This window comes from Mustela nigripes, chromosome 6 (genome assembly GCF_022355385.1).
Source record: "Mustela nigripes isolate SB6536 chromosome 6, MUSNIG.SB6536, whole genome shotgun sequence".
In the NCBI taxonomy this organism is placed as follows: Eukaryota; Metazoa; Chordata; class Mammalia; order Carnivora; family Mustelidae; genus Mustela; species Mustela nigripes.
Genome location: NC_081562.1, coordinates 6620041 through 6647946, shown reverse-complemented (window position 1 = coordinate 6647946; position 27906 = coordinate 6620041). Strand labels below are relative to the sequence as shown.

Here is a 27906-nt window from a genome sequence, read left to right as displayed (position 1 = left end):
TACCATTGCAAGAGGAGTACTCTATCTCGATGCTTGTTCTACAGCTTCACACCATTCCTATTGTATTGCATTGTTCCAATAGTCTTGTGTTTAAAAAAAAAAAAAAAAATCAGCTTGGGACACCTGGCTGGCTGAGTCCCTAGAGCATGTGACTCTTGATCCCCAGGTCATGAATTCAAGCCCTATGTTGGGTGTAGAGATTACTTACAAAAAGAAAAAAAAAAAAAAAAAAAGGCTTATAACCGATGACACATCTTTCTTTGGCAACTGTTTTTTCTCAGTGGTATATTTAAAAATGATGCATCTTATAACTGGCAGCATCTTAAACTTGGAGAAATACGGTAATCCTGAAGCTGTTACCATTCCTTTGCTTGAAGCCCTTTGGTGCTGTTTTGCGAATTCTAAAGGAAATAAGAATATGGACAACAGTTTAGTCTCCAAAGCGATCCCAATATAACGTATCCCACCAGATCCTCCCAGTCACCGGTCCAAGGAGACCGCGCAGGTAGGATGGTTGACACGGGCTCTCTGAATCTTGGGGCCCGCACAGACACCCCCGGACCCAGCTCACGCACCCTTTCCTGGAGGCTGCCTCATAAGAAACCGGCTCAGATTCCCGGCTTTTTCTGGTGGGGAGAAGTTATGCTCGCCCTAGGAGAAGCGAGAAATCCTTCTGGATCCTTCCTCCACGGGGCGTTAGCCTCCTGACCGGGCCAGGAAAGATGCAGGAAAATCCTGCTTGTGAGTCCATTCCCGCGGGCAGCAGAGCAGCCATGCCCGGGCTACGACGCAGGGACCAAGAGGCGGATCCAGGAGGCCACTCACCTGCCTCTCAACCCTCCGTTGAGGGAGGCGGGGTCAGTTCCCCCGGTCCGTTCCCCAGTCCGCTCCCTTCCCCGCCCGCTCCCCCGCAGCCGGCATCCCAACCTAGAGACCTCCGGGTTCTCGGACCACCGCCCCTCACGTGACCAGCCTCTTCGCCCATTCACCCCCCCCCCCCCTCGTCCTTGCGCCATAATCTCCGCCCTCCCCTTCAAAGCCCCGCCCCCCGGCCTGGCGCAGGCCCCGCCCCTTCCCATCTGAGGGGCGGCAGGAGGGGGCCTGGAGAAAGATGGCAGTGAATCAGAGTCATACCGAGAACCGCCGCGGGGCCATCATCCCTTTTGGCGAAAGGTGCCTGAAGGGAAGCCGGGGGACGGGGAGGGGGGCTGTTAGAGGCGGGAGGAAGCCGGCGGGTGGGGCCGGCGGCTTGAAGACTCTCAGCCAATGGGGACCTTTCCCGCCTTTTCCGGGCACCACAGGCGGAGCCCCGCCCCCTCCGTTTGAGCGCGCCCGCAGGCGTTTAGGGGCTTAGAGGTGGCGGAGGCTGGAGCTCGTGGCCTCGGTCAGGTGAATGCGAGGCGCTCGTCGCCTCAGGAGAAAGGCGGGAGAGCACTGGTAGTAGTAGGGTGTCGCACCGCCCCTTGGGGTCGCGTGCGGCTGCCGTTGGGAGCGCAGGACCTCCGCGGGGTGACGGCGGCCGGGCGAGGGGTGAGGGGAAGCGGTGGGCGCACCCCTCCGGGGCTCCCGGAACGCCGCGGCGGAAGAGGCCGGAGTGCGGCCCACTCTGACCGTCCCGCGCTGCGAGGGCCTCGCTCGCCCTCAGAACCCCCTGAAGCCCCGTTTCTATTCGCCCCCACGGGGGCGGGGGGCTGACTGCGCTTCCTTCACGGTAAAGATGCGGACCGGACCCCTCGGGAGGCGGACGCTGGCTGCGCGGCGCTTCCGGGTCCGCGCGGGGGCGGGCCCGCCTCTCGCTCGCGGTCCCACCTTGTGCCTCGCCTCCACGCCGCTCCTCTGCTCGGTTCCTCCCGCCCGGGGCTCCAGACTCCTGCGCGGTGCCCCCCGGCTCGTGTCTCCGCTCCCACTGGCCCTCGGTCTCCTTTGCTGTCGGATAGCGGGAGATTCTGACACCCAGTGCTGTGCTCCGGGGGGTACTGCGCGTTTGTCGGGAAGATCCGCTCAGACCGTACCGAGTGCTGATGTCCAGATCTGTTTTCTCTGCTTCCTCCCCGAGAAAATGTTGTTGACAGATTCCTTCGTGCGGTGGAGGCCGTCGGCCTTCCCTTGCAGTAGGAGATGATGATGGCCGGCCGCGTGCGAGGTCTCCCGGCTCACCCGCTCAGAACGCTTTGACCTGAGCGCAGGTGCCTCTGTGCCCTGCAGTCACTTCTGATCTGGGGTTTGGGCATCTTCTCGCTGAGCGTCGGGTCTGTCCCACTGCTTTTCCGTGTGTGGCTCGGAAGCAGGGCATGAAGCACGTTTTAAAAGATTGTAGCAGAAACACTGATTTCATGGTCGTTCGAGTTACCTTGATGGGGTCCATTCTGTGCTCTTGAATGCTTGATCATCGCCCAACAGCTGTAAGAGCTTCGTACTCATCCCTGCTCTATCTACAATGAGGATCAGCAGTGTTTCCCTTATTTCTCCGGGAATTCCTCAAACTGAAACAAAGAGAAGTAAATTGCTTGCCCCGGGAGAGCTTGGATTGGGGTCTGATCGTCGCAACTCCAGGTGTCCCTTGGAAAGCAAAAGGACTGCTTCTCTGCCTTGTCCTCATCAGAGAACACCCACTCTGTCAGTGCTCTGGCTTCTTGGGTAGAAACTACGATATTTCTTTATTTTTATTTAATTCAATTTTTTTTTAAATTTGATCATAGTTGACACACAGTGTAACATTAATTTCAGGTGGACGACACAGTGACTGGGCTGCTCTGTAAATGATGCTAGGCTCACCCTAAATAGTCCCCATCTGTCACCATACAAAACAGCTTACAGTACTACAGTACCACTGACTGTTCCCTGGGCCGTTCCCTTTTATTCCAAACCTGGAAGGCTGTGTCTCCCATTCCCCTTCATCCATTTTACTCAACAGCGCCCCCCCCCCCACCTTCCCTCTGGCAACCATGAGTTCATCCTCTGTGTTTATTCTTTTTGGGTGTTTATTTGTTTTGTTTTTTAGATTCCATGTATAATTGAAATTATATGGTATTCTTTGATTTATTCCACTTAGTGTAATACACTTGATCCATCCATATTGTTGCAAGTGGCCAAAAAAAAAAAAAATCCCATTCTTTTTTATGGCTGCATAATATTCGTGTGTGTGTGTGTGTGTGTGTGTGTGTGTATCACATCTTCCTTATCTAATTTTCTATGGAGGAACACTTATGTTAATTCCATATCTTGGCTGCTGTAAATAATGCTGCAGTAAACATAGGGGTGCATATATCTTTTCAAATCAGTGTTTTCATTTTTAGGTAAATACCCAGTAGTAGAATCACTGGATCGTATGGTATTTCTGTTTTTAATTTTCTGAGAAAACTCCACACTGTTTTCCACACTGTCTGTATCAATTTACATTCCTGCCAAGAGTGCACAAGTGTTCTTTTTCCTCTACATCCTCTCAACACCTGCTTTTGTCTTTTTGATGTTAGCCATTCTGACAGGTGTAAAGTGAGCTTTCATTGTGGTTTTGATTTGCATTTCCCTGATGATGAGTGATGTTGAGCATCTTTTCATGTGTCTTTTGGCCATCTGTATCTCTTATTTGTAAAAAAATGTCTATTCAGTTCCTCTGCTCATTTTTAAATGGGATTGTTTGAGGTTCTTTTGGTGATGATAGAAACTACTTTTTAAAACAAGGTTGAGAAGAAAATTGGTTCTTTTGTCTATTCAGAATACACATTTGGGAATTTTATCACATTGTAGCTGTGTTCTGGGGAGGTTGCCTCCCCCGCCCCCCCAGCTAAGTTATAATTGAACATATAGGGCTCTGCTGGTAAATAGGGAAGACACTGAGTTTTCCTTTTTTAACCAATATTCTAAAATTGTGCAGATGGTACCATATGTGTTTATTGTAGAAAAACTAGAAAAAAAATTAAATTACCCCAGATTCCAACATCCAGTGCTTTTTACATTTTGGTATGTATCCTTCTGCACTTCCTCCCAGGGAAATATGAGTGACACCCCCCACACCTGAGACTGCTTTGTAATTTGTTTTCCTCACTTATCAATGTATTGGGAATGCTCTCCAGTATCAATACCTATATCATTATTTTCAATGACTGGTATTCCAGTATTCATGAATCTTTGTTCAAGCTCCTCTCCAGGATGTTCAGGGTATAATTTGTCATTGCTATAAACATTGCTTCAGTGAACACTTTTGACGACTTATCTTTGCCCACCTGTCACAATGTTTCTTGGGGATATGTTCCTGATAGTGGAACAATGGAATCAGAGGATACAGACTTTTTTTTTTTCTTTAAAGATTTATTTATTTATTTGACAGACAGAGATCACAAGTAGGCAGAGAGGCAGGCAGAGAGAGAGAGAGAGGGAAGCAGGCTTCCTGCGGAGCAGGGAGCCCGATGCGGGGCTCGATCCCAGGACCCTGAGATCATGACCCGAGCCGAAGGCAGCAGCCCAAACCACTGAGCCACCCAGGTGCCCCAGGATACAGACTTTAAAAAAAAAGAATAAGGGCGCCTGGGTGGCTCAGTGGGTTAAGCCGCTCCCTTCAGCTCGGGTCATGATCTCAGGGTCCTGAGATCGAGTCCCGCATCAGGCTCTCTGCTCAGCAGGGAGCCTGCTTCCTCCTCTCTCTCTGCCTCTCTGCCTACTTGTGATCTCTGTCTGTCAAATAAATAAATAAAAAATCTTTAAAAAAAGAATAAAATGTATTTTTAAAAATATATTAAAATTCTGTCAAAAATATTTTAAATTAAACAAATGTATGTTGAAAGATATATTTTTGAAAGTCACCCTATAGAATTTTTTTTAAAGATTTTATTTATTTATTTTGACAGAGAGAGATCTGAGTAGACAGAGTAGCAGGCAGAGAGAGAGAGAGGGAAGCAGGCTCCCTGCTGAGCAGAGAGCCCGATTTGGGGCTCGATCCCAGGACTCTGGGATCATGACCTGAGCCAAAGGCAGAGGCTTTAACCCACTGAGCCACCCAGGTGCCCCAGATTTTATTTATTTATTTTATAGACAGCAGTCACAAGTAACCAGAGAGGCAGGCAGAGAGAGAGGAGGAAGCAGGCCCCCCGCTGAACAGAGAGTCTGATGCGGGGCCCAATCCCAGGACCCTGGGATCACGACCCAAGCTGAAGGCCTAGAAGATTTAACCCACCAAGCCACCCAGGCACACGATATACTCATTTTTAAAAGAAAGATTTTAGTTATTTATTTGACAGAGGGCAAAGCAGGGGTAGTGGCAAAGGGAGAGGGAGAAACAGGCTCCCCATCAGGCAGGGAGCCCCATGTGGGGCTCCATCCCTGGATCCTGGGATCATGACCTGAGCCAAAGGCAGAAGCCCAACCCGCTGAGCCACCCAGGCGCCCTTTCAATATACTCATTAAGTATAGCCATCATGCCTACTGTACGTTGGATCTCTAAACTTATTCATCCTACATCACTACGAATCTGTACCTTTTGATCACCATCTCCCCATTTCCCCCATTCCCTGAGTCCCTGGTAGCCACCATTCTACTTTTTGCTTCTATGCATTTGACTTTTTTCCTTAAGATTCTACATATAAGTGAGATCATACAGTACTTATCTTTCTTCAGGTTATTTCAGTTAGCACAGTGTTCTCAAGGTTCATTCATGTTGTAGCATGTGACAGGATTTCCTTCTTTTTTTTTTTTTTTAACTTAATTTATTTATTTGACAGAGATCACAAGTAGGCAGAGAGAGAGAGGAGGAAGCAGGCTCTCCGCGGAGCAGAAAGCCCGATGCGGGGCTCGATCCCAGGACCCTGGGATCATGACCTGAGCCGAAGGCAGAGGCTTTAACCCACTGAGCCACCCAGGTGTCCCCAGGATTTCCTTCTTATGACTGAATGATATGTATATATAAATACCACATCTTCTTCATCCGTTCATTCATTGACCGACAAGTAGGTTGTTTCTCTCTCTTGGATATTGGGTCTAATCCTGCTGTGAACATAGGAGTGCATGTTATCTCTTTGATACCCTATTTTCATTTCCTTTGGATATGTACCCGGAAGTGAGATTGCTGGATCATATGATATTTCTATTTTTATTACGTTGATTGATATTCATATGTTGAACCATTCTGTGTTCCAGGAATAAATCCCACTTGGTTATGTGTATAGTCCTTTCAATGTACTGTTATACTCAGTTTGCTAGTATTTTGTTTAGGATTTTTGCATCAGTGTTTTTTGGAGATGTTAATCCATAGTTTTCTTGTCTTGTATCTTTTTCTAGCTTTGACATCATGGTATGCTGGCCTCAGAGAAGGACTTTGGAAGTGTTCCCTTCTCTTCAGTTTTTGGGCAGATTTTCTGGGGGATCAGTGTTAGGTATTCTTTTAGGGTTTGGTGAATTGTCCAGTGTAGCCCTCCGATTCTGGGCTTTTCTTTGCTGGAAGTTCTTGGTTACTGATTCAGTGTTTTTACTTATTATTGGTTTGTTCAGGTTTTCTATTTATTAATGAATTAGCTCCTAGGAATTTGTCCATTTCTTCTAGGTTATCCAATATGTTGGCATACAATTTTTCATAGTATTGTCTTATCCTTTTTTTTTTTTTTTCCCTGTGGCTTCCGTTGTAATGTCCTTTCTTTCATTTCTGATTTTGGTAATTTGAGTCATCTCTTTTTTTAAGTAGTTAATGGAGCCAAGGATTTGTCAGTTTCATTGATTAAAAAAATGACTTAGTTTCACTGATTTTTTTTCTGTTGCTTTTGTATTCTCTTTTTTGTTTATGTCAGCTCTGATCTTTATTTCCTTCCTTCTACTAACTTTGGGTTTGGTTTGTTCTTTAGTTTCTCGAGGTGTAAAGTTAGGTTGTTACCTGGAGACAGAATAGTGTTTGATATCCTTAGCCAAATGGGCTGTGAAATTTATTTATTTATTTTTAAAAGATTTTGTTTATTTGGGGGCGCCTGGGTGGCTCAGTGGGTTAGGCCTCTGCCTTCAGCTCAAGTCATGATCTCAGGGTCCTGGGATCGAGTCCCAAGTCAGGCTCTTGCTTGGTGGGGAGCCTGCTTCCTCCTCTCTCTGTCAAACAAATAAATAAACTCTCTTTTTTTTTTAAGATTTAAAAAATCTATTTTAAAAAGATTAAAAAGGAAAAAAGAGTTTATTTATTTATTTGACAGGGAGAGGGACGCAGCAGGAGAGGGAACACAAGGAGCGGGAATAGGAGAGGGGGAGGCAGGCTTCTTGCCGAGCAGGGAGTCCTCCTACATGGGGCTTGATCCCCATGACCCAAGCTGAAGGCAGATGCCTAGCAACTGAGCCACCCTGGCACCCTGGTGCTGTGAAATTTCATTTGCAGTTTTAACCTCTTTTTTAGAAATTTGTTGTCTCCACATTATAACATTTACCAACATGATGAAAATTCATTCTTTGTTTCACTGTACTGTACTTTTCACTGAAATTTTGCAGTCACTTTGCCATCCTTGTAGGACAGTGGTTCTTGGTCTGGGGTGATTTTGCACCCAGGGGACATTTTGGTTTTCACAATTTGGTGTGGAGGTGGGTTTCTACTGATATTTGGTGGCGAGAGACAAGGGGTGCTGCCAAACAATCTACAAAGCACAGCCCAGAACAACAAATAATTATCCAACCCAGTCAATAGTGCCAAGATTGAGAAACCCCGTGTATTATATGCTGACCCAAGGACATGACAGAGTGAAATTGCAAAGAGTACTCCTGCCTCCTGAATATTTCAACATGTCTAGAGCCAAATTTATGTCCCTACTTCCCAATAAGCTTCTTTTTCTGGCTTCCCTATTTCTTTGGAGGCAAAGATCACCTTTGATTTCTCATGACTTTTTGTCTCCCAGATCCAATGAATTACCAAACTCATGGGATTCTTTCTTCACAGTTTTTAAAATTTGATTAATTGATTTATTGAGGTTTTACACTTAATATACAAACCTAATTTTTTACTGAGGTAAAGTTCATATAACAAAATTTGCCATTTTAACCATTTAAAAAAATGGTTTTATTTTGTAGAATTAAGACATATGATGGAGTTCTTAGCATAGAAATATCTTTCTTCTCAGACACAAGGTATCATTCTTTCCTTTTTTAAGATTTTATTTATTTATTTGACAGATCAAAGTAGGCAGAGAGGCAGGCAGGGAAAGAGGGGGAAGCAGGCTCCCCACTGAGCAGAGAGCCTGATGCGGGGCTGGATCCTAGGACCCTGGGATCATGACCTGAGCTGAAGGCAGAGGCTTTAACACACTGAGCCACCCAGGCACCCCCCCCCCCCCATTTTAACCATTTTAAAATGTACAATTCAGAGGCTTTTAGTATAGTCACAATATCATGCAATCACTACCCTTGTCTAATTCCAGAACATTTTCATCACCCCAAAAGAAACCGTATTTATTAAGGAGTCGCTCAACATTCCTCACTCAACCCAGCTTCTAAGAAACTATGATCAAAAGAACAGCCAGACAGAAGATAATAAAACAAGAGAGGATCTGAACAACACTGTTGGACCCAATTGGCCCTAATAGACATGTGCAAAACCCTCCACCCATCAACACATAATATACATCCTGGGCTTTTTTTTTTTTTTAAGAGTTTATTCATTTGACAGAAATCACAAATGGGCAGGGAGGCAGGCAGAGAGAGAGGTGGGGGAAGCAGGCTACCCACTGAGGAGAGAGCCTGACACGGGGCTTGATCCCAGGACCCTGAGACCAGGACCCGAGCTGAAGGCAGAGGCTTATTTAACCCACTGAGCCACTTAGGTGCCCCATCCTGGGCTTTTTTGTTGGAATTTTTTTGGTTACTGATTCAATCTGTTATAGTTCTATTCAGATTTTCTTTCTTATTTTTTTTAAAGATTTTATTTATTTATTTGACAGACAGAGATCGCAAGTAGATGGAGAGGCAGGCAGAGAGAGAGAGAGAGAGAGAGAGGAGGAAGCAGGCTCCCCGCTGGGCAGAGAGCCCGATGTGGGGCTCGATCCCAGGACCCTGAGATCATGACCTGAGCCAAAGGCAGAGGCTTTAACCTACTGAGCCACCCAGGCGCCCCTCTTTCTTATTTTTTTAAAAAAGATTTAATTTATTTATTTGACACAGAGAGACACAGCAAGAGAGGGAACACAAGCAGAGAGAGTGGGAGAGGGAGAAGCAGGCTTCCCGCTGAGTAGGGAGCCCGATGCAGGGCTTGATCCTAGGACACTGGGATCATGACCTGAGCCAAAGGCAGCTACTTAATGACTAAACCACCCAGGTGCCCCATTTTCTTTCTTTAGTTCATTTTGGTTGTCTCTAGGAATTTATCTGTTTCAAATAGATTATCTAATTTTTAAAAAAGATTTTATTTATTTATTTATTTGACAGAGATCACAAGTAGGCAGAGAGGCAGGCAGAGAGAGAGGAAAGGAAAGCAGACTCCCTGCTGAGCAGAGAGCCTACTTCGGGGCTCCATTCCAGGACCCTGGGATCATGACCTGAGCCAAAGGCAGAGGCTTTAACCCACTGAGTCACCCAGGTTCCCCAGATTATCTAAGTTGTTGGCATGTAATTTTTCATATATTCGCTCATAATCCTTTTTTTCCCTATAAATTCTGTGATAACATCCCCACTTTTATTTCAAATTTTAGTAATTTAGGTTTTCTTTCTTTTTTTCTTAGTCTAGGTAAAAGTTGGTCAATTTTGCTTAAAGGATAAAGAATAAAATTTTGGTTTCATTGATTCTTTTGTTTCTATTCTTTATGTTCACTATAATCTTTATTATTTCCTTCCTTCTGCTAGCTTTGGGTTTAGTTTGGTCTTGTTTTTATAGTTTTCTAGTGTGGAAAATTAGATTATTGGTTTGCTGTTTTTAAAAAAATTGCAAGCATTGGGGCACCTGGGTGGCTCAGTAGGTTAAGCCTCTGCCTTCGGCTCAGGTCTTGGTCTCAGGGTCCTGGGATCGAGTCCTGCATCGGGCTCTCTGCTCAGCGGGGAGCCTGCTCCCCCCCGCCTCTGTCTGCCTCTTTGCCTACTTTTCACTTGTGATATCTTTTTTGAATCATTAGTTGTTTAAGAGCATTTTGTTTAATTTTCACGTATTTGTTAATTTGTCAGGTTCCCTCTGTTATAATTTCATTCCATTGTGGTCAGAAAAGATACTCAATATGATTACAGTCTTCATAAATTTAGTGAGACTTGTTTTGTTGCCTAACATATAATCTGTCTTACACAATGTTTCATGTGTATTTGAGAAGAATGTATATTCTACCTTTGTGGCTGAAGTGTTCTTATGTTAAGTCTAGTTGACTTTTATTAAATGTATTCATGTTTACATTTGTAATGTCTTTTTGATGATTGGCCCTTTTATCATAATATAGTATTGTCTCATAATAATTTTTGTTTTAAAGTCCATTTTTTGGGGCACCTGTGTGGCTCAGTGGGTTAAAGCCTCTGCTTTTGGCTCAAGGCATGATCTCAGGGTCCTGGGATCCAGCCCTGCATCAGGCTCCCTGCTCACTGGGGAACCTGCTTCTCTTCCTCTCTCTCTGCCTGCCTCTCTGTCTAGTTGTGATCTCTGTCAAATAAATAAATAAAATCTTTAAAAAAATAAATAAAGTCCATTTTTTTCTGATATCAGTATAGCTCCTGCAGCTCTCTTTTGGCTACTGTTTCATGGAATATCTTTTTTCTTCCTTTCTCTTTAAACCTATTTGTGTCTTTGGATCTAAAGGAAGTCTTTTGTAGACAGCGTATACTTGTATCATACTTTAAAAATGTGTATTTTGCCAATCTCTGACTTTTAATTGGAGAGTTTGATTCACTTACACTTAATATAATTATAAGGAAGGAGTTAACTTCTGCTCCTTTGCTATTTGTTTCCTCTATGTTTCAGTTCCTTCATTAATGCCTTCCTTGTGTTCAATAGATATTTCCTAATATGCTATCTTGATTCCCTCCTTATTTCTTTTACTGTTTGTGTTTTAGTTAATCTATTTGTGGTTGTCCTGAAGATTACATTTAACATCTTGATTTATAACACTAGTTCAAATTAATACCAATTTAGTTGTTTTTTAGAGATTTTATTTATTTACTTGAGAGAGAAAGAGAGCAAATAAGAGAGAGAGCATGAGTTGGGGGAACAGAGGGAAAGGGGTAAGCAGATTCCCCACTGAGCAGGGAGCCCTACACAGGTCTTGACCCCAGGACCCTGGGATCATGATCTGAGCCAAAGACAGACACTTAACTGACTGAGCCACCCATGTGCCCCAATACCAAATTTTAATTCTATGCAAAAAATTTGTTCCTATATACTCTGTCCCCTTACACAATTATTGCCTCAGTTTACATTTTTATACATTGGGTACTGATCACTGTAAATTTACAATTATTATTTTATGCAGTTGCCTTTTAATTCATATAGGAAGAAATGAAGAGTTCCAAACCCAAAATACATTAATACTGACTTTTATGTTTACCTATGTAGTTAGCTTTACCAATGTTCTCTTGTTTATTTGTAAGGGTTTAATTTACTGTGTCTTTTTATTTTTATTTTTTAAGAGAAAGGTTGGGGAGGGACAGAGGGAGAGAAAGAGGCAGGGGAAGAGAGAATCCCAAGCAGGGGCCACACATAGCATGGAGCCTGATGTGGGGCTCAATTTCACAACCCTGAGATCATAACCTGAGCTGAAATCAAGAGTTGACTCTTAACTGACAGTCTTCCAAGTCCCCCCGCCCCACCCCAGAGTCTTTTTATTTCAGGCTGAAGGACTTCCTTTGGCATTTCTTATAGTTCAGATCTGCTTGTGATGAATTCTCAGTTTTTGTTTACTTGGTAATATTTTAATTTCTCCTTAATTTTTGAGGGATGGGTTTTCCTAGATACAGAATTTTTGGTTGACATATTTTTTTTTTCCTTTTAGCACTTTGTATATGTCATCCCAGTAGCCTCAATAGTTTTTTTCTTTTCTTTAAAGATTTTATTTATTTGAGGGGTGCCTGGGTGGCTCAGTCCATTAAGCATCTGTCTTTGGCTTGGGTCATGGTCCCAGGGTCCTGGGATCGAGTTTCATGTTGGACTTCCTGCTCAGTGGGGAGTCTGCTTCTCCCTCTCCCTCTACCCCTCCCCCCTGCTCATGCTCTCTCTCTTTCCTGCTCTCTCTCAAATAAATAAATAAATAAAAATCTTTAAAACGTTTTTAAAAATAGGGCGCCTGGGTGGCTCAGTGGGTTAAGCCACTGCCTTCGGCTCAGGTCGTGATCTCGGGGTCCTGGGATCGAGTCCCGCATCGGGCTCTCTGCTCAGCAGGGAGCCTGCTTCCTCCTCTCTCTCTCTCTGCCTGCCTCTCTGCCTACTTGTGATCTCTCTCTGTCAAATAAATAAATAAAATCTTTAAAAAAAAGTTTTTAAAAATAATAATAAAAAAAGATTTTATTTCTTTGGGAGAGTGAGAGAAAGCACAAGCAGGGGGAGGGGCACAGGTACAGGGGCAAACAGACTCTACACTGAGCAGGAAGCCCAATGTGGGGCTCAATCCCAGGATCCTGGGATCAGGACCTGAGCCAAAAACAGCCACTTAATCAACCAAGCCACCCAGGCAACCCTGCCTCCCTAGTTTTTTATGAGAAGTCAGCCTTTTGTCTTATTGAGGGTTCTTTGTAAACGATGATCCTTTTTTCTTGCTGCTTTTGAGTTTCTGTATCTGATTTTTAGCTCTTTGATTATAATATGTCTTGGTGTGGGTCTTTTTGAGTTTATCCTAGTAGGAGCTTATTGGATATGTAGATTCATGTATTTCATTAAATTGGAGGAATTTTGGCCATTTTTTCTTCAAAAATTTTTTAAAGATTTTATTTGTTTATTTATTTGACAGAGAGAGATCACAAATAGGCAGAGAGGCAAGCAGAGAGAGAGAGGAGGAAGCAGGCTCCCTGCTGAGCAGAGAGCCCGATGTGGGACTCGATCCCAGGACCCTGAGATCACGACCTGAGCCGAAGGCAGCGGCTTAACCCACTGAGCCACCCAGGCACCCTCTTCAAATATTTTTTATGTCCCCCCCTTTTTTTTTCCTATCCTTTGGGCAGTCTCATTATGCATTTGGTTGTAAGCTTGATTTTGTCCCACAGGTCGATTAGACTCTGTTCATTTTTCTTCATTCTTTTTTTCTGTTACTTGGGTAGTAACTTATTTTTAATTGACCTATCTTCAGGTTCACTGATTCTTTCCTTTGCCTGCTGAAATCTGCCATTAAGCCCACCACTATTGAATTTTTCACTTTACTTATTGTAATCTCTATTTCAGAATTTCTATTTGTTTCATTTTTCTATTTCTATCTCTTTATTGATATTCTCAACTTTTTGAAACATTGTTCTCATTATTTCCTTTGGTTATTTTAGACATGGTTTCCTTTAGCTCTTTAAGCATACTTAAAATAGTTTATTTAAAGTCTTGGTTTTGTGGGTTGCCTTGCTGGTTCAGTCAGTAGAGCATGGGATCCTTGATCTTTGGGTTGGGAGTTTGAGCACCACGTTGTACTTCACCTAACAGACAAACAAACAAATAACATCTTTGTTTAGTTAATCCAATGTGTGGGCTTTCTCAGTACAGTTTCTATTAGTTTGATTGTCTAATGTTCCTAGAAAAACCTATGGGCCATACTTACTTGTTTATTTGCAAGCCTCATGATTTTTTATTGTTGTTGAAAACTGGACATTCTGAATATTATAATTTGGCAAATCTGAAAATCAGATTTTCTGTCTTAGGGTACATTGTTGCTGCTTGTTGTAGTTATTGTTTAATAGCTTTCTGAATTATAAATTTTATAAAGTTTGTACTCTTTGTCAAATGTGGTCACTGAAGTCTTTTTTATATTAACTTAGTTGCCAACTAGTGATTTCACTATTTCCTTATAAATCTGTACCAAAATAATAATAATAATAATAATAAAACCTTCCTGCCTTTGCAGATGGGGTCTGCCTGTATGTTTAGAGCATGTTTTTGTCACTCAGCCATGTAGTTTACAGCTCTGTCTTAGCTTTCACTTCCTGCTTGAGAAGAGCCTTACTGTCAACCAGAGGTAAAAGTTTTGGGCCTTCTCAGTTTTCTTCTGAGCATGAATCCAGCCCTGGGCAGATATGCATATGGCTTTCTAGAGTTCCATGAATATGTCAGAGCTTTTCAAAGCTGTTATTCACTAAAGCAGCTCATCAGCCTTTCCTCCCTAACTTTTCAGTTTTGTTCATTTGCACTAAGTATTATCTTTGCCCCAGACAGCAGCAACTAATACATTTACCTTGAACTGTTTTTGATAAATGCACCCTGGGTAGTCACCTGGGTAGTGCCTAAATTAGGCAACACCCTTTGAGCCAGCCCCTCAGGGAGCTACCAGACAAGTTAAAACAACCACAATTCTTTGAGAATAAGGTGTGTTCTGCTCTCTTTGGTACTTGGCACTTAGACTAGGAATATGGGTTATTTTATTTTTTACATTTATTCAGAAATAGTCTGCTTCACCAAGTTTCATTGGGAGAGGGAGAAGTGGGCTTCTCACTGAGCAGGGGGCTTGATACAGGGCTTGGTTCCAGGACCCTGGGATCATGACCTGAGCCAAAGGCAGACAGTGAATTACTGAACCACCCAGGCGCCCTGGAATGTGGGTTATTTTTAAGGCTGTTGTCAAACTGGGGATTGGAGGATGGTACCAGGGTAAGTTAAAGTGTCAAAAAGCTCTCTTACTGAGACTCAGCTATTTTTTTTTAAAGACTATTTATTTATTTATTTATTTGATAGACAGAGATCACAAGCAGGCAGAGAGGCAGGCAGAGAGAGAGGAAGGGAAGCAGGCTCTCTGGTGAGCAGAGAGCCCGACATGGGGCTCGATCCCACGACCCTGGGATCAGGACCCGAGCCGAAGGCAGAGGCTTTAACCCACTGAGCCACCCAGGCGCCCCTCAGCTATTTTTTTCTTGATTAAACATTATCTTAGTTGCTATAAGGTTTTGGTTTGATTCCAGAGTTCTGAACTGAGTTTTGGAGTTCCCTATTTTTTTTAAAGATTTATTTATTTATTTGAGAAAGAGAGGAGATGCAGAGGGAAAGGGAGAGAGTGTCCTAAGATGACTCCTCACTGAGTGGGGACCCTGACTCAGGACACAATCCCAGACCCTGAGGCCACAACCTGACCCCAACCAAGTTCAACATTCAACAAGTTGCACCACCCAGGCATCCCTGGAATTCCCTATTTTTTCTGACATCTTATATTTTCATTGTATATTAAAAAGCCCTTTTTATTACCACACCACCACCCCAGTTCCAGTTCTTATTGTGGCACATCAGGAATATTTTAGGTTTTTTTTTTTTTTTTAAAGATTTTATTTATTTATTTGAGGGAGAATGAGTGAGAGAGAGCATGAGAGAGGAGAAGGTCAGAGGGAGAAGCAGACTCCAAGGAGTTGGGAGCCCGATGCAGGACTCGATCCTGGAAGTCCGGGATCATGACCTGAGCTGAAGGTAGTTGCTCAACCAACTGAGCCACCCAGCGCCCTATTTTAGGGATTCTTTTTTTTTTAAGGTCATCGCCATACCCAGCATAGAACTTGAATTCATGACCCCAAGATCAAGAGCTGCATGCTCTACTGACTGAGCCAGCACAGTACCCCTTAGGGATTCTTATACCTCTCATATACCCCCCTCCTTGATCATGTGACTAGCCTGCTGAGACAGCTGTAGCTCACAGTTTCTCCTTGCCTATTAAATAGTGTCTCCAAGCTCTAGTTTCAGCATGACTTTCCAGTGCTATCTCACTCTTCTCCCCACCCCAACACTCCCATGCTGTTTTGCTGAATCCACACAGGTAGCCGGCTCCCAAGTGTGCAGTTCGCTTCCCACTGCGTACACCATGGATGCTGCTCTTGCATCTCCATACATGCTGTTTGCTCCCTATCCGGACTGTACCCTGCCTTCAACTCTGCCTCCTGAAACACTGTCCATATCTTAAGAATCAGCTCACACTTCGATCTTTCTATAAAGTCATTTTTAATCACTTCGACCGAAGCTAATCTCTCCTTCCACTAAACTGCTATGACATTTTTGTGCCAGTAATGTGATGTATGTCATATTAGTACTTGCTGTATTATTTATTTATTATTATTATTTTAAAAGATTTTATTTATTTATTTGACAGACAGAGATCACAAGTAGACAGAGAGGCAGGCAGAGAGAGAGGAAGGGAAGCAGGTTCTCCACTGAGCAGAGAGCCCAATGTGGGGCTCGTTCCCAGGACCCTGAGATCATGACTCTGAGATCATGACCCACTAAGCCACCCAGGCACCCCAATACTTACTCTATTATTTGTATTCATGTTTTCATTCCCACATTCTGTCCATAAATATTTAGTAGTACCCACTGTTTGCTAGAGCTGCAGTGGAAAGACATTGTCCTTAATGATCATAGTTAAGACATTGAACAAATAAGCATGTATGTATTATAGTAATTACTGAGAAAGAGAAGAAACCCGTTAGGATTCTGTGAGCGAGAATAGGATGAGTCCAAGTTTCTCAGGTTAATAGTGAGGGGAAAACATGACAGGAAGAGGACACAACATGCCTGAGAAATCTGAAGCCCATTGTGTGCCTTACTGTCTCTATAAGAGTCAGAGAAACATTTCCGTTACCACAGTGCTTTATACTTACTGCACGTAAAGAATAAAAATTAGTGGGCTGCCTGGGTGGTTCAGTGGGTTAAACCTCTGCCTTCAGCTTAGGTCATGATCTCAGGGTCCTGGGATCAAGTCCTGCATCGGGCTCTCTGCTAGGCAGGGAGCCTGCTTCCTCCTCTCTCTCTCTCTCTCTCTGCTTGCCTCTCTGCCTACTTGTGATCTAGCTCTCTGTCAAATAAATAAAAAAATCTTTTAAAAAAATTAGTGAGATGGTAAGAAGATTAAGAAGAAGAAGAAGAAGGGACGCCTGGGTGGCTCAGTTGGTTAAGCGGCTGCCTTCGGCTCAGGTCATGATCCCAGCGTTCTGGGATCGAGTCCCACATCGGGCTCCTTGCTCGGCAGGGAGCCTGCTTCCCCCTCTGCCTCTAGCCTGCCACTCTGTCTGCCTGTGCTTGCGCTCTGTATCTCTCTCTCTAACAAATAAATAAAAAATCTTTAAAAAAAAAAAAAAGAAGAAGAAGAAGAAGAAGAATGTAAATTAGATAAGAAAAAAAAAAAGAACAAGAAGAAGAAGAATGTAAATTAGATAAGAAAAAAAAAAGAACCCGGAGCACTGGGGTGGCTCAGTCAGTTAAGCCTCTGACCTTTGGTTTCAGCTCAGGTCACGATCTGAGGATCCTGAGATCAAGCCCCACGTAGGGCTCCCAACTCAGTGAGGAGTCTGCTTCCCTTCTCCCTCTCCCTCCACCCCTCCCCCTGCCTGTGCATGCTTTCTCTCTAAAATAAATAATCTTTAAAACATTTTAAAAATTTTTTATTAACATAAAATGTATTATTAGCCCTAGGGGTACAGATCTGTGAATCGCCAGGTTTACACACTTCACAGTACTTACCATAGCACATACCCTCCGCAATGTCCGTAACCCAACCACCCTCTCCCTATCCCCCTACCCCTGGCAACCCTCATTTTGTAATAAATAAATGAATCTTATAAAAAAAGCAAAAAGAGAAACCGGTGATAAAATGGGAGAATAAATGAGCAGAGAATAATATCATTTAATTTCCTTTCAATTTCAATAAAATAATGGCAATAACAGCAGCAGATAATGTTTTTCGAGTGCTTACTCTGGGCTAGGAACTATGCTAAAAGCTTTATGTGTGTCATTTTATATAACTTTGAAATTGAGTGGTGTCTGCCCTTTCTTTTCTGCAGTGTCTTGACTCAGTGTCAGGATGTAGAACTCTCCTTCCCACATCAACCAGAGGGATCCAGTGTCTTCTGTGGTACAAAGAGAGGAACAGTGTTTCTTACTTCATACCGGGTAATTCTACTTCTTCTTTGATCAGATTAACTGCACATTTGTTTTCCTTAAAACGGAGAGAGGGTAAACGTTGACTTTCAAAGTGTTTTAAAACATTCACACTTTTATGATTTTCCATGTTGAAGAATATGGAAGAAAATGGGTGATATTTCCCAATTAGGCCAGGACGTCAAAGCAGCCTTGACCTTAGAATTGCTCTGCTATGTCTCAACCCGTGGACAAACTGTAGTCCTTCTCTGAAATTTCTTTCCTCTCATAGGTGATCTTCGTGACTTCACACACAGTCAATGACTCCATGTGTTCTTTTATGATGCCATTTGATCTGATGAGTAACTGCACCGTTGAACAACCAGTCTTTACCCCCAACTTCATTAAAGGAATCATTCAGGCAGCCCCAGATGGTAAGTGGTCCCCCCTCAGAAGTGGTTTTTTGTTTGTTTGTTTGTTTGTTTTTTCTCAAAAGCTTCCAGAAGATTTAAGATTCAGACTTGGCTCATGCTGGGATTCAAAAAAAGCTGCCCCGCTCCTTTGGGTAGTGCTTCTCTGTCTGTCTGGGGCGGTCCTCTCTGGCCAGTGGTGCCAGCACCTTAGTGAGCGTGTGTCATTGCTTCCCCCAGGTGGCTGGGAAGGACAGGCTACCTTTAAATTAGCCTTCAGAAAAGGAGGTGCCATCGAATTTGCCCAGATGATGATGAAAGCTGCCTCTGCTGGTGAGCACTGCTAATAAGGATTCTAAATGCTGTGGGGGGTTTGAGGCCTGTGGAGGTGAAGTAGGACTGTTACCCACCCAGTCAAGACTTTGGCCTCCGAAGTCAAGCAGTTCGTAGCTGCACGTGTATTCCGCAGGCATTTCCTGAGCCTCCCTACCATGGGACACACACTACACCACAGGCTGGGAGCAAGATTAGTCAGTCCCTCCTTGTCTTAAAGGAGTTTGCAGTCTACCAGGAGCTTGTACTCAGACACCTGAATGACTAATTTTACCTGATAATCTCGTCCATTTAAATGCTGGTCTCCTGGGACGCCTGGGTTGGTTGGACGACTGCCTTCGGCTCAGGTCATGATCCCGGAGTCTTGGGATCGAGTCCCGCATCGGGCTCCCAGCTCCACGGGGAGTCTGCTTCTCTCTCTGACCTTCTCCTCGCTCATGTTCTCTCTCACTGTCTCTCTCTCAAATAAATAAATAAAATCTTTAAAAAAAATGTATATAAAAAAAAATGCTGGTCTCCTATCATTAAGTCGTCTCATTTTCAGCTCTGGAAGCCCCAGATGTGCGAGTTCTTTTTCCTTTGTCGTGCCTTTCTGTCTTTTCTCCTCTCTGGCTTTGCCTTTGCTTCTCTTAGCTGTAGTTCCCATTCTCATGAGAAGAGGGAAGAGGTATTGTCAAGTGCCGCAGCACTGATCTAAAGTATGTACCAGATAACTCTTTTTGGACTGTGAATACAAATAATCCTTTTACGGGGTACCTGGCTGGCTCAGGGGTTGTGAGTTCAAGTCCCATGTTGGGTGCAGAGCCTACAAAAATAAATAAATAAATAAATCCCTTAATGATATATTTTTATTTAACCTAGCCTCATTTCATACCCCTCCTCTCTCACCGTTTGTACTCCAATCTAATTGGACTTCTGTGTGCCTGTTCTCTCATCTCTGCGCCTTCATGTTATTTGTTCTTTCTGGTAATTTTATTTACTTATCTATCTATCTATCTATCTATCTAAGTAAACTCTATACCCAATATGGGGCTTGAACTCATGACCCCAAGATCAAGAGTCACCTGCTCTTCTGACTGAGCCCACTAGGTGCCCTGAAATTTGCTCTATTTGGAATGTTCTTTCTCTTTCTCTGTTGCCTCTACCTCCAACTCCAATCTCGTTGAGATGAACACCATCTAGTTGAGATGGACATATGCAAATATGCTGTAACAGAGGCATGGACAAAATGCTGGGGACACAGAAGAATGGAATGAACGTTCTAGCTCAGAAGACTGATTGGATTATGATACTATAAACCATAGTGAAGAATGTAGGAGACAGTCTATGTTGGAGTTCAATTTTAGATATACTAACATTTACTGAACACTTACCATATAGTGGGCAGTGTTCCAGACCCTTTACATGTGTCAGTATTTGTTTTTTTTGTTTTTGTTCTTTAAATTTTTTAAAAAGGTTTTATTTATTTATTTGACAGAGATCACAAGTAGGCAGAGAGGCAGGCAGAGAGAGAGGAGGAAGCAGGCTTCCTGCTGAGCAGAGAGCCCAATGCAGGGCTCAATCCCAAGATCCTGGGATCATGACCTGAGCCGAAGGCAGAGGCTTAACCCACTGAGCCACCCAGGTGCCCCTACATGTGTCAGTATTTGTAACCCTCACAAAAACTTATGATGTAGCTATAGTCATTATCCCAGTTGATAACAGGAGAAACTGAGCCAGTGATGGTTATACATTGTCTCAAGACTGTACAGATAGAGAGCAATGGAGCTAGAATCTAAACCCTAAACCTCTTCTTGCTATTTTTCTGAACTTTTTAAAGAAAAATAATCTTATTTATGGAAAAGTTGCAAGAATATTGCAACAAGGGCTGCCTCAGTGGCTCAGTGGGTTAAGCCTCTGTTGGGCTCTCTGACTGGCAGGGAGCCTGCTTCCCCCTCTCTCTCTGCCTGCCTCTCTGCCTACTTGTGATCTGTCTCTCTCTCTCTCTCTCTGTCAAATAAATAAATAAAATATTTTTTAAAAATATTGCAACAAACTCTCATGGACCATTCATCTAGATTCACCCATTATTAACATTTTCTCACCTTTGCTTTATCTTGTTCTTTTTTTGCTTTGTTTCTACTTAAGTATTTGGGAATAAGTCACAAAGATCATTTCCTTCATCCCTAAGTATTTGGATATAAATCTCCTAGGAGCAAGGGTATTCTCTTATCTACCCTCAGTCTGCTTTTCAAATTCAGGAAATGTAACATGGAAACAATGCTGTTAATATTTGGTTTATATTCAAATTCAAATGTTTAACCCATTACTGTTTTGTTCTTAATTCTAATAGCACATCCCCCCCCCCCCCCCCCCCCAGTCAGGATCTAATCCCAGATTACACATTGAATTTAGTTGTCCTGTATCTTTGGTCTCCTTTAATCTGGACTCAGCCTTTCTTGATGTTGACATTTTAAAGAGAATACAGGCTTATTGTTTTGTAGAATGTCCCTTAATTTGGGTTTGTCTGTTTCCTCATGCTTAGATGCACATCATGCATTTTAAATGGCAGGAATACGATACAAGTAATGTTTTATTTTTTTTATCCTATATTCTTCATTCCTCCATCTTATTAAATGTGAGGCACATTGGAATGCTAGTGGTCAGTGGATTTGCAGCTCAGAGCTTCAAAGATGAACTGTATCTTCTAGAGACTGGTTTAGAAATCCTCAGCACGCAGGTCATCTCTGGAGCCATGTGAGTGATAGGATCCTTCAGTGACTTACGAATGGTATTCCAAGAGTCCTCAACAGCTCAGGGATGGAGGGAGGGATGACCTTAATGAAGAATGCAAAGGGGCTGACTGAGGTAGGAGGAGAATTGAGTTTATTGTCCTAGAGGTCAAGGAAGGACAGTTTCAGGCGTTACGGAGTGATCATTTGTCAGCTGCTACAGAGATGTTTGATAAAATGAAGACTGAAGGATGTGCATTGCATGTGGAAATTTGAGTTTGTTGGTGCTCTTAGTTAGAGAGAAATGCTAAAGAAGACAGGTGGCAGAAAAGCCATATATAAGAAATTGAGGAGTAAGAAATTGTTTTACTGTTACCTTTAAGATACAGTGCAAAAATACAAAGGCCAAGGAGCTCACACGCTGTACCCAACCAATAGCTCTTCATCGTCCAAAGGGCAGACAGCATCTGGAAGCCTGACACTGGGTAACAAGGTGTCCTGGCAGACAGAGCACAGCCTGTGGAATCCAGAGTCGGGGGCCACTTGGAAGTCCGGCTCCTCTTTTTTACCAGTGTCTGCAGAACTCAGAATAACTGCATATTGGTTCTTGAGTTCCTTCTTATTTTTGGCCTCACAGTACTGAGGGGGCTTATTTTTAAGATTATGGACCAAGGATCAGGCAACTTGAGGGGATCCTCTCTGTGCTCTCATTAAGATCTGCTTCTTGGGGGCGCCTGGGTGGCTCAGTTGGTTGACCATCTGCTTTTGGCTCAGGTCATGATCCTGGATCCTGGGTCCTGGGTTCGAGCCCCACATCGGACTCCCGAGGGGAACCTGCCTTTCTCCCACTCCCTCTGCTTGTGTTCCCTCTATCGCTGTGTCTTTCTCTGTCAAATAAATAAATAAAAATCTTAAAAAAAAAAAAAAAAGATCTGCTTCTTGGCCTGCAAAGCTACGGAGTCTCAGCAGTTATACAGCTACTTGGGAAGAGTTTAGGCAACATATGTGAGCTTGGCCCATTGTTTTCTGGGTCTGATTATATCATGGCTTAGGTGTGGGAGCCTACCCCTGCTCCCCCAGTAAGAACGTAAGATTGTGAGATGGGCTTCTTTCAGGTCTTTCGAATTAACTACCCATCATGCTTCATGATCTGATTCTTTGACCCTTTGCAGAAGTCTCTTCCCCTCTACAGAGCTGACTTGTTGGGGCTCTTTGATTCTTGTTTTTACCAAATACGTGTTGAGTACCTGTTGTTTGCCAAACTCTATATGAGATGATTAAGAACACAAGAGTAAACAAGGCGAACATAGCCCCTAACTTTGTTAAACTTAGTCTAGTGAGAGTCATACAAGAAATAAGCAAACAGGGGTGCTGTGGTGGCTCAGTCGGTGAAGCATCTACCTCAGGTCATGATCCTCGGGTCCTGGGATGGAGCCCCGCATTGGGCTCCTTGCCCGGTGGGTAGCCTGTTTCTCCCCCGACCTCTGCCTGCCACTCTGCCTACTTGTGTGCGCTCGCTCTCTCTCTCTCTCTCTCTCTCTCTATATATATATATCTATATCTGTCAAATAAATAAATAAAATCTTTTGAAAAAAGAATAAATGAGCAAACATATAAGTTAATAAAGTAATCACTTCTGGGAAGGATATTAATAGGATATTGACAAGGAGGATAGTAGGGGTAAAGAGGACAACTTCAGATTTATAATGAATTAGTTAAGATAATGCTATCTCTTGAAACAGAAAAATCCCAAATTATCCGTAGCTTAAGGCAGTAAATATTACTGCTTATGTAAAGGACAATCAGCAAGGATAATATGGGGCTCTGAACCACATAGCCATTTAGGGGCCCAGAGTACTAGGGTCTTTGCCATCTTTAACACATGGCTTCCACAGCCCCTCTGGATAGCTGGCAGGGAGGGAAAGAGAGTAAATATCTCACCTGGGAAGCTTGCACCAGGGAAGCTCTGGAAGCGGTGTACCTTACTTCTGGTCACATGCCATAGGCCAGAAATAGAGCAGTAGGCCGATAATGGCTCCCAAAGATATATCCATGTCCTAACCCTCAGAATCCGTGGATGTTGCCTTGTTTGGAAAAAAAAAAAAAAAATCCCTGCAGATGTAATTAATTTAAGGATCTTGAGATGAGGAGATTACTCTTGCTTATCCAGGTGGGCCTCAAATGCCATCACAAGGATCCTTATAAGAGAGTCCTTATAAGAGGAAGATAATCAAGAAGCACTTTCTTTCTTCTGTATCACGTTGCCATTACATTGGCTTCCATGGTTGTGTCTTGCCAACTAGATGGAATCCTCACTTGGATTCTGAATATTTTTTATGGTAAGTGCTGTGCTAGGCCCTGGATAAGCACAGGCAAATAAGACACAATCTCTGCCCTCACGAAACATGCAGTTCAGGACAAGGGAGGTATATATTTTTTATCTGGTATCCTGGGAGCATTTTTGGACATATATGTGAGATGATGGTTGATAATTTATTAATTATTTGGTTGATAGCTGCTTAAAAGAATTAAAAAGTCCCTATTTTGCCAAACTTGTCTTCTCAGCTGCCAGGGGAGTTCCACTTGGAAGTCTAAACTACTGGTTCAGCTCTCCAGGACTGTACGTAGTTACTGGGCAGGGGGGCATGTGCTCCCAACAGATGCCTTGTCCAGGTAAGGAGTGGCAGGGAAGTTCTCCTTGGGTGGTGGAAAAATATGCCAAGGGCTCTAAGATCCATTCATTGCTAGTTTGCCTGCAACTCTGCTATAGGAGAAAAAGGAGAAGTTTAGAGAATTGGAAATGGAGTCCATGACTTTGTTTCTAGACTGAAGCCCCGTGGCAGGTCAGCAATGACTGGGCTTCAGTTTGAGGCTTACTTTTTACTGTAATGTACACATATGGAGCAGACATGGACGACTCCTGCTAACAGGAACCGTCACTTCCTGCTTATAGCCTGAGTCAAAAAAGGTGCCCTTCCCCACCTCTTCTCATCTCACCCAAGTAGAGCCACCATGCTTGTGCTGGGCCCTTCAACCTCACTGAGGACTCCAGCTTCATGCCCTGTGGCCTTTAACAGTTGTGCCTGTCCACAGTGATTCTCAAATGTGGTCCACAGCCTGCAGGTGGGCCACAAAGGGTCTCCTAACAGGCCATCAACAGGCCCCAAAAGGTAGTCCTTTCTTGGGATCTCCTTGGAACATGACATACATGTCTACAGATTTTAGTTTTGTGTACAACTGATGTCACAAAATTACATCTTTATAGTTGTGTGGCTAAAAATATAATCTAATAATTCTTTTAAATGCATTAATCTCTGAGAGGTGCCTGGGTAGCTTAGTCAGTTAAGCCTCTGACTCTTGGTTTCAGCTCAGACTGTGATCTCCGGGTCATGAGATCGAGCCCTGTGTCAGGCTCTGCACTCAGCCTGTGACTCTTCTTGAGATTCTTTCCCTCTCCTTGTCCCTCCCCCTTTGCTCCTTCCTCCACTTTCATGCTCTTTCTCTTCTTAATAAACAAATAAAATCTTTAAAACAAATAAATAAACGCATTAGTCTCTTAAATTATGTAGAAAACAAAAAATGGAATTACAAGCTGTTATTATAAAATATTAGCTTTTGTAATTGCCCAGTGATTCAGCTTTAGTGAGGTCTTTATCCCTATAAAGTTGGCTTTAAGTTATTGTCTGGTGTCCTTTCACTTCACCTTGCAGAACTACCTTAAGCACTTCTTACCCAGTAAGAATGAACTCCTTCAGCTTTTGTGTATCTGGGAACATCTTCATTTCTCTCTCACTCTTGAAGGAGTTTTGCCAAATAGAGGATTCTCGTTTGACAGTTTATCTCTGGCCTCTAAAGTTTCTGATGGGAAATCTGCTGAGGATCCCTTGTATGCTTCTCTCTCGCTGCTTTCACGACTCTCCCTTTGTCTCTGTCTTTTGAAAGTTTAATTAGAATGTATCTCAGTGTTTGTTTCTTTAAGTTCATCTTACTTGAAGTTTGTTGAGCTTCTGGATGTTTATGTTCATGTTTTCATCAAATTTGAGAAATTTACAGTCACTATTTGTTCAAATATTTGCTCTGTCCCTTTTTCTCCTCCTCCTGGGACTTCTTCTGGTCTGCTTGATGGTGTTCCACAGGTCCCTCAAGCTCTGTTACTCTCAAGCCCTGTTCACTCTTCTTCAGTGTTTGGTTTTGTGTGTGTGTGTGTGTGTGTGTGTGTGTGTGTGTGTGTGTTTCCTATTCCTCAACCTCTATTGTTTCCCTCGTTTTATCTTCAAGTTAATGGATTTATTCTTCTGCCTACTCCAATCTGAATTTGAATCCCTCTAGTGATTTTTTCATTTCAGTTGCTGTACTGTTCAGCTTCAGAATTTCTTTTTGGCTTCTTGTGAAGTTTTCCACTTCTGCTGGTATTTGTATTTGATGCATACATCATTTTCTTGACTTCCTCCACATTTTCCTTTCGTTTTTTTTTTTTAAGATTATATTTATTTATTTGATGGACAGAGATCACAAGTAGGCAGAGAGGCAGGCAGAGAGAGAGGAGGAAGCAGGCTCCCTGCTGAGCAGAGAGCCCGATGTGGGACTCGATCCCAGGACCCTGAGATCATGACCTGAGCCGAAGGCAGCGGCTTAACCCACTGAGCCACCCAGGCGCCCCTCCTTTCGTTTTTAAAGAACCTTTAAGACCATTCTTTTAAAGTTTTTTCTAGTTATCTCAAACATAAATGTGGATTACAGCGAAGTAACTTGACAACTGTCCACTCATTGACTCAGTTAAACCACTTTGGAAATGTAGCCAAGAAAATAAATAAAGTCCAGGTTTATTGCAATATGAGTTAGAAAATTGAAAATGGTGTATCTGGGTGGTGCAGTTAATTGTTAGACTCTTGGTTTTGGCTTAGGTGATGATCTCAGGGTCCTTGGATCTGGTCTGTGTTCAGTGTGAAGTCTGCTTAAGACTTCCTCCCTCTCCCCTTCCCTGCTCCTATGCTTTCTCTTTCTCTCTCTCAAATAAATAAATAAATAAAATCTAAAAAAAAAAAGAAAGTTGGAAACAACATGCTCTCCTGCAGCAGGGAAATTAAGTAGCACCTATCCATGTGATAAAATGTTGTCTAGCTTTTAATGTATGAAATATGCTAATAATGTAAAGAAAATTTTTATAATGTCAAGTAAAAAGAGCCAGATAAAAAAATGTATGGGTGTTATGATTGTGAGTGTATAAAAATATTAACAGATTCTACAAAGAAATACACCAGAATATTAAATTTTTGTCTTTGAGAGTGGATTATAGACGATTTTTGAAGTTCATCTTTTCAGGGTGCGTGGGTGGCTCAGTTGCTAAGCCTCTGCCATTAGCTCAGGTCATGCTCCCAGGGTCCTGGGATTGAGCCCTGCCTGCTCCTCCCTCTGCCACTCCCCCTGCCACTCCTCTCTCTCTCACTGTGTCTCTCTCTGCCAAATAAATAAAATCTTTTAAAAAAATAAAATTCATCTTTTATTTTCTAAATACATACCCCTCATTCAGCATGTATTGCTTTCTTCATACTCAAAATTTATTAAATAAAATAATCTTTGAGCACAACTATAAGTAATGTAGAGCTATAACTGTAACCTTATTTTCATGTTAACTTGAACCCCTCCAAAACAGGAAATGATAAAGCCTTCATCCAGTGACCTTCATCCAGTGGTGGCTGAAGGATCTGGCTTTAGCATTATTCTGCCCGAATTCTTTTCCTGTGTCAGTTCGCTTCTTCTTCCTTCTTACCTACTCCTTGTCCACTCTAAAAAATGGGTAACTGATTTTTTTTTTTTTCCTTCTCAGCCTACCCATTTGTTGTCTATGGACCCCCGCAGGCAGGATACGGACCGGCGGGATACGGGTCCCCGCAGGCGGGATACACAGCCGCACAGGCGGGATACGGACCCTCACCAGCGGTGTATGGAACTCCACAGGTGGGATACGGACCCCCACAAGCAGGATACGGGCCCTCACCTGCAGGATACAGGCCCCTACCAGGAGTATTCGGAACATCCCCTGCAGGATACGGATCCCTACCAGCTGGAAATGAAGCTTCATTGGCCGGAAATGAAAACCCACCCGCGGCAAATGAAGCCCCGCCTCCGGCATACGGAATTTCACCTGTTGGAACTAGAGCTGGGTCTAGCAGATTTATGGCAGCGCAGCCTGCTGGGTATGAGCCTTCTCTTCCCGCTCCTTCATCTTCTGAGCCCCATCTACAATCTTTTAGGAAATAACCATTGAAGACTCACCAAGCAAAGTGGCACTCCAAAACTGAAGTCAGGATAAGAAGGTGGACTCAGGTATGTGATTAAAGGCATGTGTGAAGTAGCGTGGCACCCTGAGGGAGGGCAGTCTTAGGGGAAGGATAAAGCTGTACTTCCGTGCCTAGACTTCAGAAGCTGGGTCAGCCTTTGATTAGATGGGCTAGAGGAGAAGTAGAATTAGAGCTAATTCCCTGATAATTTGGTTGACATTGGGCTGCATTTTTTAACA

The 27906-nt window shown here is 43.2% G+C and overlaps 1 protein-coding gene across 1 annotated transcript; it reads left to right on the top strand.

The window, feature by feature from the left end:
• The first annotated feature begins 1055 nt into the window (after positions 1-1055).
• WBP2NL (WBP2 N-terminal like) lies at positions 1056-27654 on the top strand. Its single transcript, XM_059404439.1, has 7 exons — positions 1056-1173; positions 17857-17965; positions 18225-18366; positions 18583-18675; positions 23952-24059; positions 27214-27344; positions 27391-27654. Exons 1-7 carry the CDS (start codon positions 1112-1114, stop codon positions 27652-27654), a joined length of 909 nt encoding a protein of 302 aa, XP_059260422.1. The 5' UTR covers positions 1056-1111.
• The last annotated feature ends 252 nt before the right edge of the window (positions 27655-27906 follow it).

What these genes read in the sequence shown, in the direction of transcription:
- WBP2NL (XM_059404439.1), top strand. Translation starts at nt 1,112, where the DNA reads ATGGCAGTGAATCAGAGTCATACCGAGAACCGCCGCGGGGCCATCATC. An exon ending in GATGAAAGCTGCCTCTGCTG is followed by an intron (nt 18,676 to 23,951) that starts GTGAGCACTGCT and finishes TTGTCTTCTCAG; the next exon opens with CTGCCAGGGGAGTTCCACTT. An exon ending in CGGTGTATGGAACTCCACAG is followed by an intron (nt 27,345 to 27,390) that starts GTGGGATACGGA and finishes CCTCACCTGCAG; the next exon opens with GATACAGGCCCCTACCAGGA.